Source organism: Lepidochelys kempii, chromosome 4 (genome assembly GCF_965140265.1).
Source record: "Lepidochelys kempii isolate rLepKem1 chromosome 4, rLepKem1.hap2, whole genome shotgun sequence".
NCBI classification, from domain to species: domain Eukaryota; kingdom Metazoa; phylum Chordata; order Testudines; family Cheloniidae; genus Lepidochelys; species Lepidochelys kempii.
This window is the reverse complement of record NC_133259.1, coordinates 114360686-114382959: the sequence shown is the minus strand read 5'-3', so window position 1 is coordinate 114382959 and position 22274 is coordinate 114360686. Positions and strand designations below refer to the sequence as shown.

General features: G+C 40.5%; 1 protein-coding gene across 4 annotated transcripts in view; it reads right to left on the bottom strand.

Annotated features, from left to right (window-relative positions):
- Positions 1 to 22274, bottom strand: part of SLC2A9 (solute carrier family 2 member 9) — a 207451-nt gene that overhangs the window by 34065 nt on the left and 151112 nt on the right. For all 4 annotated transcript variants that reach the window (XM_073342503.1, XM_073342504.1, XM_073342506.1 and 1 more), the window contains one exon: positions 1419 to 1546. In XM_073342503.1, the coding sequence (XP_073198604.1) occupies positions 1419 to 1546 (128 nt within the window). The remainder of the gene's footprint in view (positions 1 to 1418; positions 1547 to 22274) is intronic.

Here is a 22274-nt window from a genome sequence, read left to right as displayed (position 1 = left end):
AGTAACCAACACCTGGACAGGGTGTCAAACAACCCATCAACAGCCACTGTCCAGCAAGGGAGCTACAATGCAATGACTCACCTGCATGAGGCCACACCAGGGGAACTGCTCAACCTCGCTTGGAGAGACTCACGGCTAGTCTACACTCGAAGTGCTAAAGTGGTGCTGCGGCAGCGCTTTAACGTGCCTTGTGTGGTCACGGCGCAGCGCTGAGAGAGAGCTCTTAAAAAAACCCACCTCCATGAAGGGCGTAGCTACCAGCACTGGGAGAATGGCTGGCACTTTCTGTCTACACTGCCGCTTTACAGCGCTGAAACTTGCTGCCCTCAGCGGGTGGTTTTTCACATCCTTGAGTGAGAAAGTTGCAGTGCTGTAAATTGTCAGTGTAGACAAGCCCTCAGCAATGCCCCCCAAACATGCCTGGACTTGTGCTCCCCAAGCACATGGACTGAGGGTATAAAACAGACAGAGTGGACCACACTGGGCCCTTCTCCTGCCCCCACCTATGGTGCAATCAACCAAGACACTGAGAAGAAGACAAGACTACAACACAGGAGATTGGCCCAGGTTTAAGGAACAAACCTGTATATTAAGGACTGCAATATTCAGTGGGGTGAGAAAAACGGCTTAATCTAGTTGCTGCCCAGTCTAATAAGGTTGAGAGTTTAGACTGTGTGCTTATATTTTATTTCTTTTGGTAACTAACTCTGACTTTTTGCCTATCACTTAAAATCTACCTTTTATAGTCAACACATTTGTTTAGTTGTTTTTCTTTATCAGTGAGTTTGTATGAAGAGTGTGGCAAAACTGCTCAGGTTTTCCAAAGGCTGGTGTATGTCCACTTTCCATTGCTGAAGTGGTGAACCAATTAATAAATATGCACTGCCCATCTTGAGCAGTGCAAGATGGTATATTCCTGGAGTACAGTGCTGGGAGCTGAGGGGATTTGGCTGGTGCCTTTCTCTGTGTGATTCATGAGTGGCTCTGGGAACATTCATACAATCCGGCTGGGTGTGGGGACTCCACATGCAGTTGTGCTGAGTGATCACAGCTCCTGGAGGGGTTGCTGCTGGTCACTAGCAAGGCATTGTGAAAGACAGCACAGGCTGGGGAGACTTCAGGGGGCACAGTCCCAGGATGCATCCCAGTCCCAGGCTGCACCCCGGGGGGATCCCGTCACACCCACCTTCCCCACCAGAAATAAGCTATTGTTCACAAGCCCACAACATAATAATATTTTCCTCCTCACTTTCCATTAAGTGGAGCTTCAGCATAACACACATTTACAACTGACACACTTAAATGCACCAAAAGGAGGTGCAGGTTTCAATCCACTTCTCAACAAAGAAAGTTTCACAATGACCCAATGATAAACTATTAATTCAACTATCATACAGTTAATTGTGCAGGGTGTTTACCTGAATGAAAGGGAAAAGAAGTCCCACTGAGAAGTTGGAGAGCCAGTTGACTGTCCCAGCTATCAGAAATGCGGCAGGCTTTTGAGACTGCTGAAAAAACTCTCCCGTCAAGACAAATGGAATCCCACCTGAAATGTAACAGCCAAGAAATGGTTGGTTTAATAAACTCTGATGCCTAAAGCTGTGGTAGCAATCAATATGGAAATGTCAAAAATTCACAAGCACTGAGATCTGCGACATGAGATCTGCGACATCAATCAGTTGTCTGGTGCAGCTCTCCATCTCTATTCTGGTGTGAAGTTATAACAGGTAGACCTTGAACACTACGATTTATTATTCCACATGGTTTATTGAAACTTTAATTTTAAAGGGCTTGGCTTTCCCCTCCATTATACCAGCTTTACATGAGTATAACTCCTTTGTGGAGTTAGAATGACGTAAAACTGGTAACAGAATGGATAATGACAGGTTTCAGAGTAATAGCCGTGTTAGTCTGTATTCGCAAAAAGAAAAGGAGTACTTGTGGCACCTTAGAGACTAACCAATTTATTTGAGCATGAGCGGACAGTGGGGTGGGAGGAGGTATTGTTTCATATTCTCTGTGTGTATATAAAGTCTGCTGCAGTTTCCACGGTATGCATCCGATGAAGTGAGCTGTAGCTCATGCTCAAATAAATTGGTTAGTCTCTAAGGTGCCACAAGTACTCCTTTTCTTTTTAGAATGGATAATGGAGCCCAAAGTGTTTACCAATTTAATTTTAAGTTGATAACACATGGGAGCAGTTTAACTCCTGTTCTTACTAAAACAGTCAAAATGCTGCAGATTGAGGGATATTCTGAAACAGATTTTATGTTAAACATTAGTATTTGGACAGGTGATTTAGAAATATACTTTAAAAAAGAAAGATGATATATTAAATAACTTCATAATTATTCACATTTTTGTGACAGTGAAGCTGGAAATGATGAAAAGACAAATGATTACTACTTTATTTGGTATACTTTCATTGTTATTTATTTTACACACACACAGTTTATATTGAAAATGTTCTTTTAATTCTAATCCCTCTGGAAAATCCATTTTTCCATATTACCCACAAATTTAAAAAAACAAACCCTATTGTATGTTATATCCATTCTCTGTGTTGTCTCCCAGTATGTTTCTATCTGATCTCTCTTTGTCCTTTCGATTGTTATCTCCTTGAGTGGAGACTTTAACTTCATTTGGCTTTTGCATAGCACTGAACACACTTGTCAGTGCTTAAAAATGATATACCAATAGACTGCTACAATACAGTAACTAGTGCTTAACAGTACAACACTTAAAATACATATAGTATCAACCATACTATGAACACTAAGACATAACCCTTTGCAGACATATAAAGGGACATATAGAAAAGATAGGGCATGTACCTTACTAACATGCAGTAGGAAGACCGGTCTCTGCCTCAAAGAACTTAAAGTCTAGTGAAACAATGGACACATGGAAAGAGGGGAATGGGATGAACAAAAAGCCATCTGACTGATAGTACAGTTCAGCATGCATCATATTAACTATTACTATAATTTATTCATCTTACGACAGTGTCTGAAAGCCCCAACTGAATTTGAGGCCCTATTGCGCTAGGTCTGTACATACACACAGTAAAAGACAGTCCCTGCCCCAAAGAGCTTACTGTCTAAATGGACAGTAGGAAGGGGACAGAAAGGTAGTATTGTTATCCTCATCTTACAGATGGGGAAATGAGGTACCAAGCCACTAAGTGCTATTACCTCAAAGCTACCCATCCTGTCCATATTCTACAACTAAAAAACTGTATTCATCTCTATGGGGAATTAGTAGAGTGCACTGGCTTTTCTGTACAGCACTTTGAAGATGTATAATGAAGTGATATGTAATGGTTCAATAGGAGCATCTCTTATAGTGTATATTACAAAGCACAGGCAACACACTGTCTCTTAATCCTCCTAATCTCCCTGCACAGAGAGATTTCCGTACTCTTGGGACCTGGGTTCAACTTCTAGGTTCTGGCAGGCAACATAACTGCATCTGTTATGTCAGCATCTGTTTCAGATCTTGACATGCCATGTGAGGAAGCTGTTTGCCAGAGCATTTGCCCTGTGGAGAGAGGAAGTGAAGCACTGCATACGCAGAAACCATAGAATGAGGATTTATTTATATTTATTTATTCTGTCATGCCTTTGCTGTAGGACAAGCTACAGAGGTGTTGCTGTTCTTGTCAGTATAATCAAAATCTTGTTCTAGATCCACTTGAGAAAATACACATTGTATAAGAGAGGAAAAGAGCCAAAGGCAAAAAGAAAGAGAACAGAAGGACAGAAACATGTCATAAAGCATAAATGTAACTGTGCTACTTGAAAAACAGGCTCTTGAAAAATCATGTGTGCTTTCTGGATACATATTCAGCACCAGTAAGCCTATGCTTTACATTAGTCACCAGAGCTCTTGAATGTAATTAAAAAAGAATCTTAATTAATTTAATTAAAACCATGTCCAAGAGATTTTCTAGAAGTCAAGAAAAGGGAGAGTGATGCTGTGGAGGCCTTTCCAAAAGTGTTTTTGTTTTTTTTTGGGCGGCGGGGGGGGGGGAATATTAGAGATGGCACAAACAAGTTGTTCCACACTTCAGGGGGATATAGCCAACTGTTTCTGAAAGGCACTGACTAGCTAGCATAGGGAGGATACGCTACTGCAGTGGGATGATGTCAGAGATGGCGTGAGAGAATGAATCAGCCTCTGCGTGTGTGAAGGAAAGTCTGACTGAGCTGAAGCATAGGGCAGTTCTGAGGAAAACGAGGAGGCTGGGTTAAGACAGATTCTTTGATGCAAAGCCTTAAAATATCACAGGGCTTATGCTGCACTAGGACATGAGGCATGGGGATGAAGGGGTCTTCCAGGAGTCAGTACATGGTTCATCGAATTGTGGTGAAGGAGCCACTGCAAAACAGAGTGAAATGAAGCAGGGATTGAACCACTGGACAAACCATGGAAATAACCTTTGAAAAAGGGGTCTTGGCTCAGGATCCAACGGCCTTTCAATATGAAACCTAGAGTAGAGAAATCTAGAGTAAAAAGCAGTGAGATACAGGTCAAGATCAGGATGTCAGAGGAGTGACCAAGCTAAGGCACTGTATGTATAGGTAGGATTTAATGTTTGAGTATAGGAATATGAATGGACAAGATACACAATCTAGATATGTACATCATTAAAATCGACTGTTTATTGTTGGCTTGATTTGGCCCTCTAACATCAATGAATCAATTTAGATGAAAATTACACCAACATCTATGACAATTAAACTTTAGAGCAGCATGTCTCAGACTTAGGAAAACAGCCTCCTTTCAGGAAAATGAAATCACTTCTCCCCATTAACCTAACCAGGCCTGCCCAAAATAAGTGGTCTGTTGTGATAATTGTGATGCAGAGCAGGCTGTGCAGATTTTCATAATCTTCCTCTCCCTTCTTGCATGCTTTGGTAAACAGTGAAACAGCAAATAATGTTGACATTTAAGCCTCATCTTTGGTATCTGAATCTGCAGAACCCATTGAAGTGAATGGGTCAGCATACACCTCAGATTTAACATTTCAGGCTCTCTGCAAATTCAGGTTGACATCACAGCATTGGTTACACTTAGATGACACTTCCAAGGTTTTCTCCACAGCAACTATAGGTTAAGGCAGATTTTTAAAGGTATTTAGGTGCTTACGAATGCAGATAGGCACTTCTGAAAATCCCCACTGGGTGCCTATTTGTATCTTTAGACACCAAAATACCTTTAAAAATCTGGCCCTTAATTCTTTTTTGAACAAAAGCAGAGTCTCTGGAAAGCCACTGGGATACATGTCTTAGTCCCCCAACTGATCAGTTACACATACAATGGGGCCTACCTCACACTTTAAGCAGCATTTCCTAGGGAATTGCATTCAGTTAAAAACAAGAAAGGAAAAAGAAAGGAAAACACCATTTTCTTTGTTACAATTTATGGTTCTATAAATCTGGGTACTATTCTTGGCTCTCCCATATCCTTGAGAAAGTTGCTTAACCTTTGTGTACCTCAATTCTCAGTCAGGTCTCAAGCCATCACCTGTCTCTGGGCAGGGAACTTGGTCCCACTCCATTCTGAGAGGCGGAGTTTTAAGGCTTCATAACTTCCTGCCTTAGACTAGGATATCCACAGAGAGCCAGTCTGCCTAAAGACCAGTGCTTGGGCTTTGCTTTCCGTCCAAGGGCTATGATCAGTGTATTGCCAGCAGTCACAAGCCACCACACAGCTAAACAAGCAGACATGTTCTTAAAAGGTAAAAGCATTACAGAGAAAACATGATAAAAACAATAAACAGATGTAAACACACACTGAACATACCAGGAATCACCCATCAGTCTTAAGGGGCCCTAGTAAGCCAAAGTCTTTCCAACCCTCCCACAAGGATTGGGGCCCTCCTTGGATAGTCCTGTCCGCTTGTTGGATCAGAAAGGAGGCCCTGAATCAGTTCACTCTTTTTTATAGCAAAAGCTCTTTCTGTCATGTGACTGGGACCTGGGCAATCATGCCTAGTGGGCAGAGCAGGAATTAGGCCTAACGGTCAGAACAAGAGTCAGTACCTAGGAATCAGAGCCTAGGGTCAGCACTGGAGCCAGGTGACAGAGCCAAGAGCCACCGCCAGAGTCAGGAGTTGGAGCCCATGGTCAGAACCAGGTTACCCAGTGAGGCAAGGCTGTAACAAGGCAGGAGCGATCACAGCCATGGGTAAATGCTTTTGGCAGCCACTCAACTGAACTGCTGCAGATGCCGGGCTGAAGAGCCAGTGTGCCGACTTTTCCAACCATTCAGGCAGCACAGCCAACCAGGCAGCCTACTACAGGCCAGCTGCAACTGTTAGGTGGCCTGGAGACTGGCTCTGCAACAGCCTTGATTCCTGAAACTTCCTTTGTCTGATGGTCTCTGGAAAACTCAGTTTGAACCAGCATACGCAAACCATCCCACGGAGTGATCCATTTCTGGAGGTATTTACAACCTAAGTGATTCACCTTAATCACCCCCCACACATTGTTTCTGGTTCCTGTAGGAGCTGAGATAACCCTCCCCCCTGGAGTTGCAGACAGTCGCTAGCCCAAAATGATACATAAGCCCAGAGGTGTTGCATGTGGTTACAATATCTGTCACCTGTCCTAGTGGGGGATGTGAGACTTCATCAGTGTCTGTAAAATATGAGATTTTTGGATGGAAGTTGTTATTAAATGCAAATTATTATTATTCCTGTGATATTTGTAACTACACTTCCGTGCCAAAAGAGGTTCAGCTTAGATTCAGTATTCAGATTTTGGAAGTTTATACAAACTGAACCTGCCAAACTGAAGGAGGTGCAAATATGGTCTTCACACCACCAAGGTGAATCATCTTGACACGTATACCAGTGAAAGAAAAAATGAGGAATGGACACCGTAGGCAAACTAAGTTTTAGAGTTTCCTTGGATTGTTGTGATAAAGTTTGTCTTTATCAGTCATTCCATACAAATGAGCGAGTGCCCTCATTCAAGTGTCCCCTTCCCTACCACTAACGTGAACTGAAAATTTCTGGCCTATGTTCACATATGATTTTTGTTATTGGAAATGATAAATAAAAGCAGCCAGTCTGACCAATTCACAAAGGTGCCATGGCTGTCTTGAAACACATGATTGTGGGATCTTGCAACTTCCACTGTGTGTATTTACATGGGCTGACATTACGGATTCAGCACACCTCTGAATGATGTACTTTCCCACTGAGAATGAGCCATACCTGAGCATCACCATCAGAAGGCTATAAACAAGTTTTTCATTAAAATAGCTATTTTTTGGTACTTATCATTACAAAAAAAAATGTACATTAGGAAACTTTCCTGTAGGAGATTTTCAGCAAGGCAGCTTCTGAACATGAATTTACAGAGCTAGTGCACCGACCATAATTAAGGTGGTGATTCACTTTTATTACTTTATTCTTTTCAGAGTTGCAATGAATATAATAGGAGGAGGAACTCTTAACACACTGTGATGTCTTAATAAAAAACTAGTATACCTGTTAACCTGCTACCACCATTACAACTTACAAGTCTCTTATTTCAGCTGTAATATATTATGGGTCAGATTTATAAACACCCAAAAATGTGTGTGTACACAATTTGGCAGACAATAATATTTGGGTATTTTTGTGCAATATTTATTTGCATACATAATTATCAAAATTGCAGTCAATGTAATTCATTCACAAATGCCCACTTACTCATCCAAATAGTCAGTTATGTATGCAACTGATATTACAGCACAAAAATAAATAAATAAATACAAATGGCAATTTCATGAATTTAGGCACACAAATGCACATGAATTTTGCATATACAACAGTGTGCATTTTAAATATATATATAAAATATGAATCAACAATAAAATTGTATTATAAAAATTGTGCAGTCTTTAATATTTAGTTAAATGGTATATTTTCAGATAAATGCTGCTTAGTAGGAGTTGATGAATGTAATATAAAACCTAAATCTCTCTTTCAAAGGCTTTTAAATACAGGAGCAAATTTTTGATCATAGAAAATATGCAAAGTGAGCAAAATCTTGAGATCCTTACTCTGTTTTTACTCAGTCCTTACTTTGGCATTGAAGTCAGTGGAGTAAAAGTAGGATTTCTGGGATGAAATTAAGAAAGGGAATATTTAAACTGAGTATCAAGGAAATTTATTGCTTTGGTGAACAGTCCCAAGGGAAGGGTAGAAACTCTGTCTCTTTTGAATGACCAAAGAGAATGGTATTCCTTGAGAAAAAATTTGCTCTGTTTTAGTTGTGGCCATGTATAGGGAGTATGAAATTTCAGGGAGTTATAAATACTTGCAAATATTTTTCCTGTGTCTGTCTGGACTAAGTGAGACAGTAGAAGGGTATGTCAAAACTGCAAAGAAACCTCAGAGTCTGAGTCAATTGGCTCCAGCTGTTGGACTAAAAATAGATGTTAGGGCTGGGGCTAGACCAGGGGAGGGCAAACTTTTTGGCCCCAGGGCCACATCAAGATTGCAAAACTGTATGGAGAGCCAGGTAGGGAAGGCTGTGCCTCCCCAAACAGCCTGGCCCCCGCCCCCTGACTGCCCCCCTCAGAACCTCCGACCCATGCAACCCCCCCTCTCCTTGTCCCCTGACAGCCCCCTCCCGGCATCCCCCACCCCAGGACTCCCCCGCCTATCCAACCCCACTTGTTCCCCGTCCCCTGACAACCCCCCACCCCGAACCTCCACCCCATCCAACCGCTCCCTGCTCCCTGACTGCCCCCTGGGACCTCCTGCCCCTTATCCAAACTCCCCGCCCCCTTACCATGCCGCTCAGAGCGGCAGGACTGGCTTATTGGAAAGCCTGGGAGGTGGGTGGGTGCAACCTGTGCTGCCCGCGCAGTGGCGTGGCTACGGGGGAGGTGGAACAGCAGGAGAGGGGCCGGGAGCTAGCCTCCCCAGCCAAGAACCCAAGGGCAGGGCAGAAGGGTCCCGCGAGCTGTAGTTTGCCCACCTCTGTGCAAACTACACATGGGGGGTCTACACTGATCACAAACATCTACATTGCAGTTGCCCGAATCTCATGAGCCTGAGTCAACGGAGCTGTGCCACAGGTCTTTTACTGCAGTGTAAATGTACTCACAGAGTCTTCCAGGGATGGGAGGCCAACTAAGATACCACTCAATGTCAGTGAAAGACTTCAGAATTTGATGTCAAAACAGTGGAGGACTAGAGAGGACTTAGTAATGGAAATGCATAAAGAATGCTCCATTTGATCAGAAAATCACATGGAATCAGAGGAAAAGTGATGAAGAGCAGGACAAAGTGGCTGAGGAAAAATTTCTGGATGAATATCAACATCATGACATTGAGCAGAGGGAATGAGACATTGAATTTCACAGGGACAAGTTCTGGCTCATGAGGTGGAGGGGCAAATCCACGGGGCACATGACTCCTGTGGATTTGCCTCGACATTGCCATGCCCTACAACTCATGCCCAACAATGACTGACAGAGCCAGCCAGAGAGCCACTCACCATCCAGCCACTCATGGATCCTCACAATATCCGCAATATCAGCTGCACTCTAAACCTTCTCCAATTTGAATGTCAATAAAGGTAAAGAAGAAGGAATCTTTATTTCTCTAATGTGTGCATAAACACTACATTTGATCTCCAGGCAACAGCTCAATGCGCTATACAACACCATTAATCGACCACAGTGTAAACCTTCTGCAGATTGTGAATGCAAGTGTACGAGACATCTATCATGGCTTTTTTTTTTTTAAACAGACCCAGGACCACAAATAGTTGCATTTGGTAGTTGTCTGTAAGCAGACCACAAAGCATCATTACTGGTAATCCATTCCATCTCATATATATATAGTGATTAGGATATCTTGTGTGCTTTACATGTGTGGTGGTAACTGTCCAAACAAGTGAGTAAGCAGCACCCTCTTGATTTCAGTCAGTCAAAGGCACATTCCATCATGATTCTGCACATGCTCAGCATGTAGTTAAACTGCCTCTTATCCAATCTGGCGCATATCAAGATAAACATTTATCAACTAGGGCAGCAGTTTACCTAAAAATCACAGCACGACTGTTGGGGGAAAAAATGTACCAGCTGGCCTATATTGACACAACCCAGATTTCTGAAATAGCCTGGCATTATGCACCATGATACTGCATTCAATGTTGGTGTCCATCGAATATGCCATGGTGGTCCATAAGGCCTGTGCAATGATGGAGTAGCAGCCTTTCTTGTTAATGTACTCGCTTGTTTGAAATGGCATACATAGGCTAGAGATATGCCACAGTCATAGAATCATAGAATATCAGGGTTGGAAGGGACCCCTGAAGGTCATCTAGTCCAACCCCCTGCTCAAAGCAGGACCAATTCCCAGTTAAATCATCCCAGCCAGGGCTTTGTCAAGCCTGACCTTAAAAACCTCTAAGGAAGGAGATTCTACCACCTCCCTAGGTAGTGTCACACTTGCACGGTTCAGGAACATCATCCATTCAAACCCTGCAGTTATTTCAGGAATATTTCCAATTTTTACAACCTGAGGGGGGGATGGGACAGCACAGTATTAATTGTCTGGCATACCTCCATGATTGCTGTGCCACCTCAAGAGGTCATCTAGTCCAGTAACCTGCACCGTGGCTTTGCTAACCCCGAACTGATTAACAACAGATCTATAACAGTCTAGTGTTGCCAGCTTCCACGGCACAATAGCAACTCACTTCTGGACCATTATAGGCCGTTTCATCTGGGTGTTCTGCCTCTCAAGGGCAGGAGCAAGCTCCTTATACACCTCATGTGAAAGTCCTGGCCTCACTGCTGGTCTCCCATGTTTGCATCACAATGTGGCCCTAACAATATGTGCTGGTGGTCCCAGTCTAGCAGCGTGTGTGTGTGGGCGCGCGCACATGTGCATGCAAGTACGCGGAGGGGATCTCCCCTAAAAAGCAGCATCCACTCAAACACTTCATGGTCCTGTTCTTTTGTTGTTGTTGTTCTGCTTGTAAGCTGCTGCCTGTGTCTTCTCTGGGCCAAAAGTAGTCTCAGAAACACCTGCCATGGTCTCTTGGCAGCAGCTTCAGCAAAGGCACGGAAAAGAAACATTGCCTCCATAAAAAACAGCAGCTGTTGGTTATTAAGGCAAGTAGGATTCAGACCTCTGGCACAGAATAGCACATCACCACACCGACTTTGGTCCTGCCAGGAAATGAACTTCCTGGGCCAAGGCAATTTCTTCACACAATCCCCAGAGTGGACAGGCATGTTGCCCCATAACACTCTGCAATTGTGAGGATAGAATGGTGTAGTGAGTTGTGGTGCAATGTATCTCAGGATAAACAATACAACTATCTGGGTGTGTATCACAACCAGATACAGTGCTGGTGTGGACATGGGGCATGACAGCAGCATGCTTATATCAACATATGGTCATGCTGAAGTGGGTTTGGCTGCCATACACTGAATAGCCTGCAATTGCTGAACCTGGGGTTAAGCATGAAGTGAAGACATGGCCTAAAAGAAAACTGGATAAAGTGCTGAAAAAAGAATATTGTAGGAAACACCCCTGCCTCAGCAGCAGAGGGACTAAATGACCTAATATGTCTTTTCCATCTCTGATTTCTATTAATCTATACATGGAGCAAAAATTCTGAAAAATATTTAACTAGAGTTTTGAGATAATCTGACAGGTTACAGAACATCTCCTTAAAGTGTAAATTCCATTTGACAGAATAATGCTCAACAAATAACAGTGTAGCACATTCAAATGCAAAAGTGGTATTGCCTAGCTAATCCCATTTAGGGAATTAGGAGCAGAATATGTGTGGCAGGGATGTAACACTGCTCTGATTCATGAACAAAGACACTGTGGTCATCTCTGTGGATTTAACTTGAGACCTTTAGTCTGTACTGCTTGACTTTTTCAGAGTTAAGTATCTAAAATGTGCCTCGTCAGTATTTTGGTTTAAAGTGGCATATCTATAACAAGTACAAATGATAATTAGGACACAATGTCCAAAAAACAGGGACCCTCCTAAAACTTTCCCACCACTCCAACCCATCTACTCATCCTGGCCTCTTTCCTCCATTGGTTAGGAGAACAGGAAGGTTTTGTGCCATGACCTGAAGGTCAACAAATTCAGGCTCTGATGAACTGCTGGTGGAAGTGAATTCCACACGCCAGGGCCTTGTCTTCAGTCCCTCATCAATAAATCAGGGGACAAGTCAACTGATCTTATATGCCACAGATTCAAACAAAACAAAGCACTGGGGCAGACCCTCAATTAGTGTAAACTGACGTAGCTCCACCAACTAATATCAGTTGAGGAGCTGGCCCCAGTGGTCTTTATGAACCAGACCATTTAAAGCTCTATCAGTTGACACAATAATATTACCAAGCATCCTGAAGTACATAATTACTACTAGTCATGTACTGAACTATATTCCAGAAAATGAAATATAGTTAAAGCTGCTACAATCGATAATCTTGCATTATTAGTTTTTATCAGTCACAGGTCTGCTCTTTAACAGGATAACAATGAGGAGTCCAGTGGCACCTTAAAGACTAACAGATTTATTTGGGCATAAGCTTTCGTGGGTATAAAATCCACTTCTTCAGTTGCATGGAGTGAAAATTAGATACAGGCATAAATATATATTGGCACATGAAGAGAAGGGAGTTACCTTACAAGTAGAGAACTAGTGTTGACAAGGCCAATTCAGTCAGGGTGGATGTGATCCGCTCCCAATAATTGATGAGGAGGTGTCAATACCAAGAGAGGGAAAATTGTTTTTGTAGTGAGCTAGCCACTCCCAGTCCCTATTCAAGCCCAAATTAATGGTGTTAAGTTTGCAAATGAATTGTAGCTCTGTGGTTTCTCTTTGAAGTCTGTTTTTGAAATTTTTTTGTTGAAGAATAGCTACTTTTAAATTTCTTATTGAATGTCCAGGGAGATTGAAGCATTCTCCTACTGGCTTTTGTATGTTACCATTCCTGACGTCTGATTTGTGTCCATTTATCCTTTTACGTAGAGACTGTCCGATCTGGCCAATGTACATGGCAGAGGGGCATTGCTGGCTCATGATGGCATACATCACATTAGTAGACGTGCAGGTGAATGAGCCTTCGATGGTGTGGCTGGGTCCAATGATGATGTCACTAGAGTGGATATGGAGACAGAGAAGGTAACAGGGTTTGTTACAGGGATTGGTTCCTGGGTTAGTGTTTCTGTGGTGTGGTGTGTAGTTGCTGGTAAGTATTTGCTTCAGGTTGGGGGGCTTTCTCTAAGTGAGGACTGACCTGCCTCCCAAGGCCTGTGAGAGTGGGAGATTGTTTTCCAGGATAGGTTGTAGATCATTGATGATGCACTGGAGAGGTTTTAGCTGGGGTGCTGTTCGTGATGGCCAGTGGTGTTCTGTTATTTTCCTTTTTGGGCCTGTCCTGTAGTAGGTGACTTCTGGGTACCCATCTCAGTCTGTCAATCTGTTTCCTCACTTCCCCAGGCGAGTACTGTAGTTTTAAGAATGCTTGATAGAGATCTTCTAGGTGATGGTTTCTGTCTGAGGGGTTGGAACAAATGCGGTTTTATCGTAGAGCTTGGCTGTAGACAATGGATCATGTGGTATGTCCTGGATGGAAGCTGGAGGCATGTAGGTAAGTATAGCGGTCAGTAGGTTTCCGGTATAGGGTGGTGTTTATGTGACCATCGTTTATTTGCATTGTAGTGTCCAGAAAGTGGATCTCTTGTGTGGACTGGTCCAGGCTGAGGCTGATAGTGGGGTGGAAATTGTTGAAATCCTGGTGGAATTCTTCAAGGGCCTTCTTTCCGTGGGTCCAGGATGTTATTTCAGGGATCTTTTGTTTAACATATATTTTGGTTTGGTACTCAGAAAGTGTATCAATTTAACAGCATGTAGAAAGTCAGCCCTGGGAGCATTATTAATGTTATTGGTGCATAACCCATATTAACAAAACTCATCTCAGAGTAAATAAATAAATTAACCGATGGTGTGAACAAAAAGTATAAACTGATATCTGGTGAAATAACTCCATTAGTATAAATTTTAGGTTTTTAAGTCTATGTACTTTACTCCTTAGTGGTTAAATATATAATTAAGTACAGATACAAAACCATTAGATGAGAAAAAAATAAAATAATTTTTTTATGCCCATTAGGGTAATCTTTAAAAAAACCCACATATTCCTTGTGCTTTCTTTTAATTTGCAAAAATTAAGAATACCATTAATCTGAATCACCTGATGATTTGTTCTCCACTGAATAAAAGTTCGTCCTTCCTTGAATAGTAATTACTGAGTTTTGGTATATACTCAGTTCCAAAAGGCAGCACTCTCAAGCAGAATTTTCAGAACCGTAATTTACTGGCTGCATTATTCTTTCTCCTAATTGTTTTTATACAAGAAAAGTACACTCTGCAACAAAAGAACCACAGGAATTTCAACTGGATTAAAATTTCACCTTTCTTGGTGCTTGTAATTCCCTTCTCCCATTAAATACACCTGATCTCCTGGATACCTAAATGTCATTTTAAACTTACCATGGTTCCTTATCTTTCCTCCATGACATTCTACAGTTTCCTCGTCCTCTGTCACTGCTGATAACACTAACTTGCTCATCGTCACCCAGGCTTGTAATGTTTGCGGGGAGGGGTCATCTTTGACTTTCCCTGCTCCCTCACCCAATACTTCTATGCAATGTCCAAATCTTGTTGCTTCTTCCTACATAACTTTTAAAAGATCTGTTCTTTTCTCTCTTTCCATACAACTGAAACACTTATCCAAGTCATCATTATTTTTTGTTTTAATTACTGTAAACTTTTTCTCTCTGGTCTCCACAACAACCACATTGCTACCTCTGGTTAATTCAAAAAGCAGCTGGTAAGAGTGTCATTTTGATCATGTCACCTACCTACGACATCTTTGAATCTTTCTACTAGCTCCACTTTTACCACTGCATCAAATTCTAGCTCCTTGGTCTCACCTTCAATAAGTCTCATAAATCTGCTGTTCCCTCCATATCTGTTCATCTCTAACAAGTATTTCAGGATGATGAGTTGAAATAAAATCTCTTATCTGCTCTAATATAGTGACAATCTCACAGTAAATTGTATTTCAGAACCGATTCATGGTGACATGGGAGATATAAATGTTTTGGACAGAGCTCCTCTACACTTTAGACCATGGCTTTGGAATATTCAAAGCAAAGACAATCTCTGAATAACACAACATACGTTTTACATAAGATCCAGTGAATGCCAAGATAAGACATTCAGAGGCTTAGGCTCAGGTCCAACTCCCAAGGAAAACCACTCGAATCTGCCCTTCAACTTCAGTTTTGCTAGATCAAGCCCTTAGTACTTTGAGATCTGCAGTCTTGCTGCATCAGAAATCTAATCATTCTTCACCAGAATACCCTCAACCCTGAAAATTCCTTATATCGTGGCATGCTAAACACACTAGAATGCGTCAACTTTTATTGTGCATCGAGAGGACTGGGCTATTTCTGAATGTTAGGAGTCAATACAAAAATTAGTACACAGTCAAAAATCCAAATGACCTCAGTTAGAATTTTGGATGCATAACCACTGTGTGACTGGTTCTTAGAGTAAAATTAAAAGACTCAGTACACAACAGAAGGAGATTAGAAAAGGGGTAACATGATATTTTTTAAAGCAGCCTATTCTTCTTCTTTAGTATTTGTATTTTGATAGCAAAAGTTATAAATCAGAACCTCATTGTGCTAGGTGCTGTACAAACACAGAACCTAAGTACATGGCTGCATTTTTTAAAAACAAACTGAAAGAATTACAAAACAAACATGCAGCAGCTTAGCCTCGTCAGGAATCAATTGGAGTAGTCTTAACAATATCACAATGAAATGCCTGCGAATTTAACATCAAGATGGTTGGGAAATCTACAGAAAGCTGGATCTAAATAATTATCTATTTTGGTGCTATTAATCAAGTGGAGATATATTGCCTTTTGCTTCACCATTACAATTCTGTACTTCAACTAAGGCATAAAACATTATTCAGATATACACCCTTTTCTTGAACTACATGTAAAAACTCTATTTTAACCACCTTAATTGTATTCTCAGACTCCATGTGCCATATCAAAACCCTAATTATAATCTGTCTTTCCACTCACCTGCTTGAACATACAGCAAATAATTTCTTTATTGAACTACATAGCTAGAAATCATTATTCAGGTAGAATTACTTTTACACTTTTAAGCTTCAGAATCTGATAATAATTACTTCAGCTAATCCTTAGTTTATTATGAGCAAATGGACTTTAAGAACTAAAGAAGCTTTTTATAGTTACCCCTTTAAACTCTATTAAACAGTTGGATTATCTACTACATTTCTATCTTGCAACAGACAGCAATACCAGGAATTAATGATTTACAGGTGTGACAACTTGCGGCGTAAATGCACAATATTCTTATAGTCATGTCAGAATCACAACATTTTACAAATCCAGCTAAATTAGGTTTACTACTTCCCTTGATAACATACTTATATAAAAATCAATCAGGCATGAGTTCCCTGTCATGAATTCATGATAACAGTCCATTAGCAACAAACGTTGCTGGCTGTGAACTACCTCTCATTCAAAACTGTCTTAAAAATTTGATGTGATATCTAAGGCTTCCCTGGTAAAATATTTTAACAATAACAATCATAATAAATAATAATAATCAATTATATTGTCTTATATTTATAATAGTCCCTTTCATCCTAAAGGATCCAAAAACTCTAGGCCAAAGTCTAGGCCAAAACTCTAGGCCAAACTCTATCTGAAGCTGGGATGATAGGATCTGGGTTTTCTGTGTATATTTAAAATAGGCAAGACACTGAGGCTTCCTTGTTAATGACTGCCGGAAGTCATTAAAATTTCATGGACTCTAGGGCTTCAGACGTGCACCGGGGAGTAAGTAATGTGTGCACTCTGGGGAATAAATAATGCGGATGGCCCAGAATGGCACATGATTTGAGTAGAGCTGGTGTTGTGCCCAATGGCCAGACTCAACACTGCCACTGGAGGGAGAAGGGAATGAACAGAGAGCTTGAGGCCTTCCCCCCATTCATGATGATGTCCCATCCAGAAAATTGATATCAGCCGCTAAAGCCCAACAGAGGTTTTAAGGTTTCCTTCTGATGAAGGGATGAGCGTTCACAGTGTCTCCAGGAAATGATGCAGGAGAAGGGGAAATGGCAGGTCTTCAGAACAGAGGATAGCCTTACACATTTTTTACATTCTGAAAAGGTTTGGATGGCATCTACATTCTGGATGTTCATACAAACTGAATCTTTTACTAGATCCTTGAGGAAATTTTGCTGGATACACATTCTATTGGAACATGACTGATCCTGATTCTATCCTGAGTAAATATCAGTAGCGTGGCCTAACCAAAAGCTAAACACTCTATAGACATACATAGGTCACAGAGAGTTGGGATGGAGGCTGGGGTGATGTGGAAGGTCAATACAGCTTGCAGGTTAGTGTGTTGGCTCAGTGTGACCATACTTTTCTAAGAACTGAGAAGGCTGCACAGACTTTGGTTGCTTCAGTGTCTGAGAGAGTAGCTGGTGAGCCAATGTAGCTCTGTTTGCTTTGGGACATCCAGTCATTCCAAAAGTGAAGTGGTCAGCAGGAGCTGGATGTGAATCCTCTAGATCTTAGGAGGGTTATTGATTGCTGGGTCAAACATACTTTGTCAATCAATGCCTTGCCCATGTACTCATATTTCTGGATGAGTGCTGCGCCTTCCCACCAGACTGATTCTACCCAGTGTATTTTTTGCCACACAACTCCTCCTGGTGCTCATTTGTGTGGTGTTCCTTATAGAAAATAAGTTTGCAAGAAAATACATTCTTGTCCTTAGGGTCATTTAACAATGCATCTTAAAACTTATTACATTTTAACCCTTAAGTCCTAGTGCAACCTATAGAGATCATGCTTGCTTAAGTTAAAAAGAAATGTGCTGAAAAGTAAGTAAAGAATAGGTTTCTGGGCCAAAATTTTGGCTTGATAACAAAAAGGCCTAGTAAAATATGAGTGAAGTGAGATAAGTTAGGAGATAACCTTCGGTTATATGGTAAATATATATATATTTTTAACAGGTTTTAACAAGTGTTGTAGGGGAATTTTTGGATGTTTTGGGATATCGGTAATCACAGAATTTGCATTGACACAAATGATAATTAGACTGATGTTTTATATTAATAGCCAATAAAAAAAGATATTTGGGTTTGGGGTACAGAACATTACATATGGCAGTGGAAATATAGATATGGTAACAGACAAGCTTAATTAATTAACAGGGTGCTATAATTGATTATAAAGAAGTTAGTCATTTTAGATTAGTATGCATCGTTCATTAGAGAAAGAATTATATACACATTCTTCTCATCCAAGGACAGATCACCACCGGATGCACCATTATACTTTGGAATGTGAGTATAAATGCAGTGTATGGTTATATTGTAACATCTGTTTGCTTTACCTAATTATTTTATTTTAAATAAAGTCTTAATTCAATTACTTTTTGTACCATTCATAATCCTCCACTAAATTAAATGATCTGTAACTGCCCCAAAAGCTCGAATCTTAAAGAGTTCAGTTTGGTCCTATTAATAATCTTTAAACTATTAATTGGGAACAAATAAATCAAGGTTCCACTAGTCGACTGCCTTAAACAAACAGAGGAAGGCTGGCCTTTAGAGTGTGCGTGCGTGCATGGGTATGTGTGTGTGCACATGCACAAGGAAGAATTAAGGCCTGCTAATGTTGTTAGTACAGGAATAATGTTGTGTGGTAACTATAAATACACTGCTTTATTCATAGTGTACAAAAGAAAATTGTTTGTTCACCTTTGCATATACCAGTGTTGTAGGCAGTGATTTGCAAAGCCACCAATCTAATTTGAACACCCAATTCCCAATAGTTGTGATGGGAGTAGGGTGTCCAAACGCCACAGGCAACTTCTGAAAATCTTCACCATAAACTTTTAGGGATATGCAAAATTCTAAAACACATGGCTGAATTTTTTCCAACTTAGCAGTGGATTTCTATTGTCTTAGAGCTGTGAGTCATTAACAAGCAATTAACCATCATTCAGGAAAACATATTTCAAGGCTAATGTTCTTTTCAAGTGCTGCAGTAATCACAATATGAAAGCTACAATTTTAATTGAAATGAAGATCATTTTCCACAATCCATTGTTAAAAGGGGAAAGTTCATAAGCTTTACTGATGTGGAGGTCCTCAAGTGTCATCTCCAGTAATTCTCCATATCTGACAGATACAGATGATTATAACCTTTCAGTTATTGTAGACCCTCATCTTTCTTTTGAAACCTTTACTAATTGCAAAAGCCCAAAACGGCATCCCTAGTGAAACTCTACGAAAGTCAACAGGCTTACACTCTAGGCTCAATGTAGATAACTTCTAAGCGCATATTCAAACCAAATTAAAAGTGTATTAATTCTGAGATGTCAGTAATAATATCTTATTTAATACTGTGAGGGGGTCACCTTCCACATTCTGACAGATAAAATGCATCAAAATCCAAACCAACCCTGGTATTGTTTCTGCACAGCCCAAACCACCATGGTGTGTCCCTTAGGGCAGTGATTCTCAACCAGGGGTACATGTACCCCTGCGGGTACACAGAGGTCTTCCAGGGGGTACAGCTATTCTAGATGAGTTGATATTTTCCTATTTTACAACAGACTACATCAAAAGCACTAGCAAAGTCAGTACAAACTAAAATTTCATACAGATAATAACTTGTTTATAGTGCTCTATATACTATACACTGAAATGTGTGTACAATATTTATATTCCAATTCATTTTATTTTATAATTATATGGTAAAAACCAGAAAGTAAGCAATATTTCTGTAATAGTGTGCTGTGACTCTTGTATTTTTATGTTTGATGTTGTAAGCAAGTAGTTTTTAAGTGAGGTGAAACTTGGGGGTACCTGAGACAAATCAGACTCCTGAAAGGGGTACAGTAATCTGGAAAAGTTGAGAGCCACTGCCCTGGCGAGACAAAACAAGTGAGAACCTTTGAACTTTGCTGGTTCAGATCAAATGGAACCTGGACTCAAACCTCGCCCGGTATTTGTTATGCAAAACCAAAACTGGCCACTCCCTCAGCTCATCTCTGTGGGTGTACATGCTGCAAACATTTACATTACTTGCAATTCCCATCGTGAAGCAAATTGACATAGTTAAATTGTAAGCTCTTATAAAATCTTCAAACCAGGGACCCTATCCAACGTTTGTAACATATCTCAGACACCATTAGCCCTGTATAATAGATGAATATTAATAAGTAACGGGGCTCTGGAGCCTTAAGAAAACCCTCCATCCCTCACAATTTTATGGTTTGGTTCATTCATATTTGGATAGAATTCTTTGACTTCAATTATTGTGGGAGTTATCTCTGAACTGGACTAGACCACACTGTAAAATGTTTGGAATATTTTCTGTTTAACTGCTTTTGTGTCAGCACATCTTTAGATCTAATGTTTAACCTACAAAAAGGCCCCGTAATTACAAAAAAGCCCATTTATTTTTTTATTTAATATAAAGGACTATTAAAGGTTACTTCCTCCAAAGAGGTCTTAATCTGTCCTCTTATATCATATAAACATGCCTGTTGCCTGGGAGGATTTCATTAGCTTCTAACCGAAAGGATCAAAGTCCCTGTTTGAAAATACACAGGCATTTTAAAATGAATGGCTTTTTAAATTAAAACACACAAAAAGTGACATAGGATTTGTTTAGATGGTACAAATTTCTGTTGAAAATGGAGGCTTATGAATTCAAGCCTGGATCTAACACTTGCTCACAGTGCACTAAAAAGAGTGCATTGAGATGAGACTCAATACATGCATCCCTGTAACTGGAGAAACTACAATACCACCACACAATGCTGCTTGTAATTTTCTTTTCAGAAGGTAACCCTGAAATTGCATTTTATGTCAGTCCTTTTTCTCTGGCTGCACATAATGTAACATATAAATGTGAATGGTGTAACTCTTTGCTTTTGTCATGGATTCAGGAACTTTTTTTTACTGCACTCTCAGGTCGAACAAGCCTCCTGACTTTCAAAGTGACCCTTTTTTCACAACCAGCTCCACCGTCAATACAACTTTGTGCTGACATTCAGAATACGAGTCCAGACTGATTTAAAATCTAAATACCAACCTCAGGGTGCATCAACCATTTCCTCTGAATTTCCTCCTGTCCACAACATGCCACCAATTTAACATATGCCAAATGTGCAACTACCATAATTTACCATATATACCTTGTGTCTAAATTCAATCTTGAATCACTTTCCATAAAGTTCCATTAATCTTGGAACTAAATCATTACAAAACCATAAAATAAGTCACAAACTATTAAAGAGAGACAAAAGATAAGTGAAATCTCCTTCTGAGACAATTTAGTTTGCTAGTATGTCTTAGCCCTGTGTATTAATGCAGTCAGCAGTAAAAGTAACCGTTGGGAAACATTAATCCTGGTATTATAGGATTATTTTTTAAATTAAACTGTTGGGGTTTTTAAAAATTCTTTTCTTTTTCTGGGAGCACATTATTAGGGTACATTTTATGTTTCCTACTGCCAGAACATCTGCTAAATTAGTACTTCTAGGGCTGATGACCCTTACTTATGTTGAGTAATACCGTACCGCACAAGTAGTCTTATTGAACCAGATTCTGATACCCCTATTGCACTTGGAATGATGCCTTATGCTACATGAAGTCCACGGGATTATTTCTGGAGGAAGGCGCTACACAACTGGAAGAAGGTTCACAGAATCTGAGCCATTTGCAACAAGAGTCACTAATTGTGGAGAAGAGTGCTACAGAACATGAATATAAGGGTGGCAGAGTCAGGACCCTGAAACTACTGTATCAGGACTGCTTAGAGAATCTGTCACCCTTATTAACACTGAATAATCTTTACGAGCAGTCCCACTGATTTCAATGAGGCACTAGTCAAAGTCAGTAATGATGGCAGAATCTAGTCTTTAAATGAATGAATACAATGACCAGAAAGGCATCTCCCTACAAAGATGATCACTTTCCAGGAAGTGTACAGGTTTCTTTAGAAGATCACTATTAGAAGATGACTGTTATAGGTAGGGACCTACCAAATTCACGACCATGAAAAACATATCACGGCCCGTGAAATCTGGTCTCCCCCTGTGAAATCTCGTCTTGTGTGTGTTTTTACCCTATAC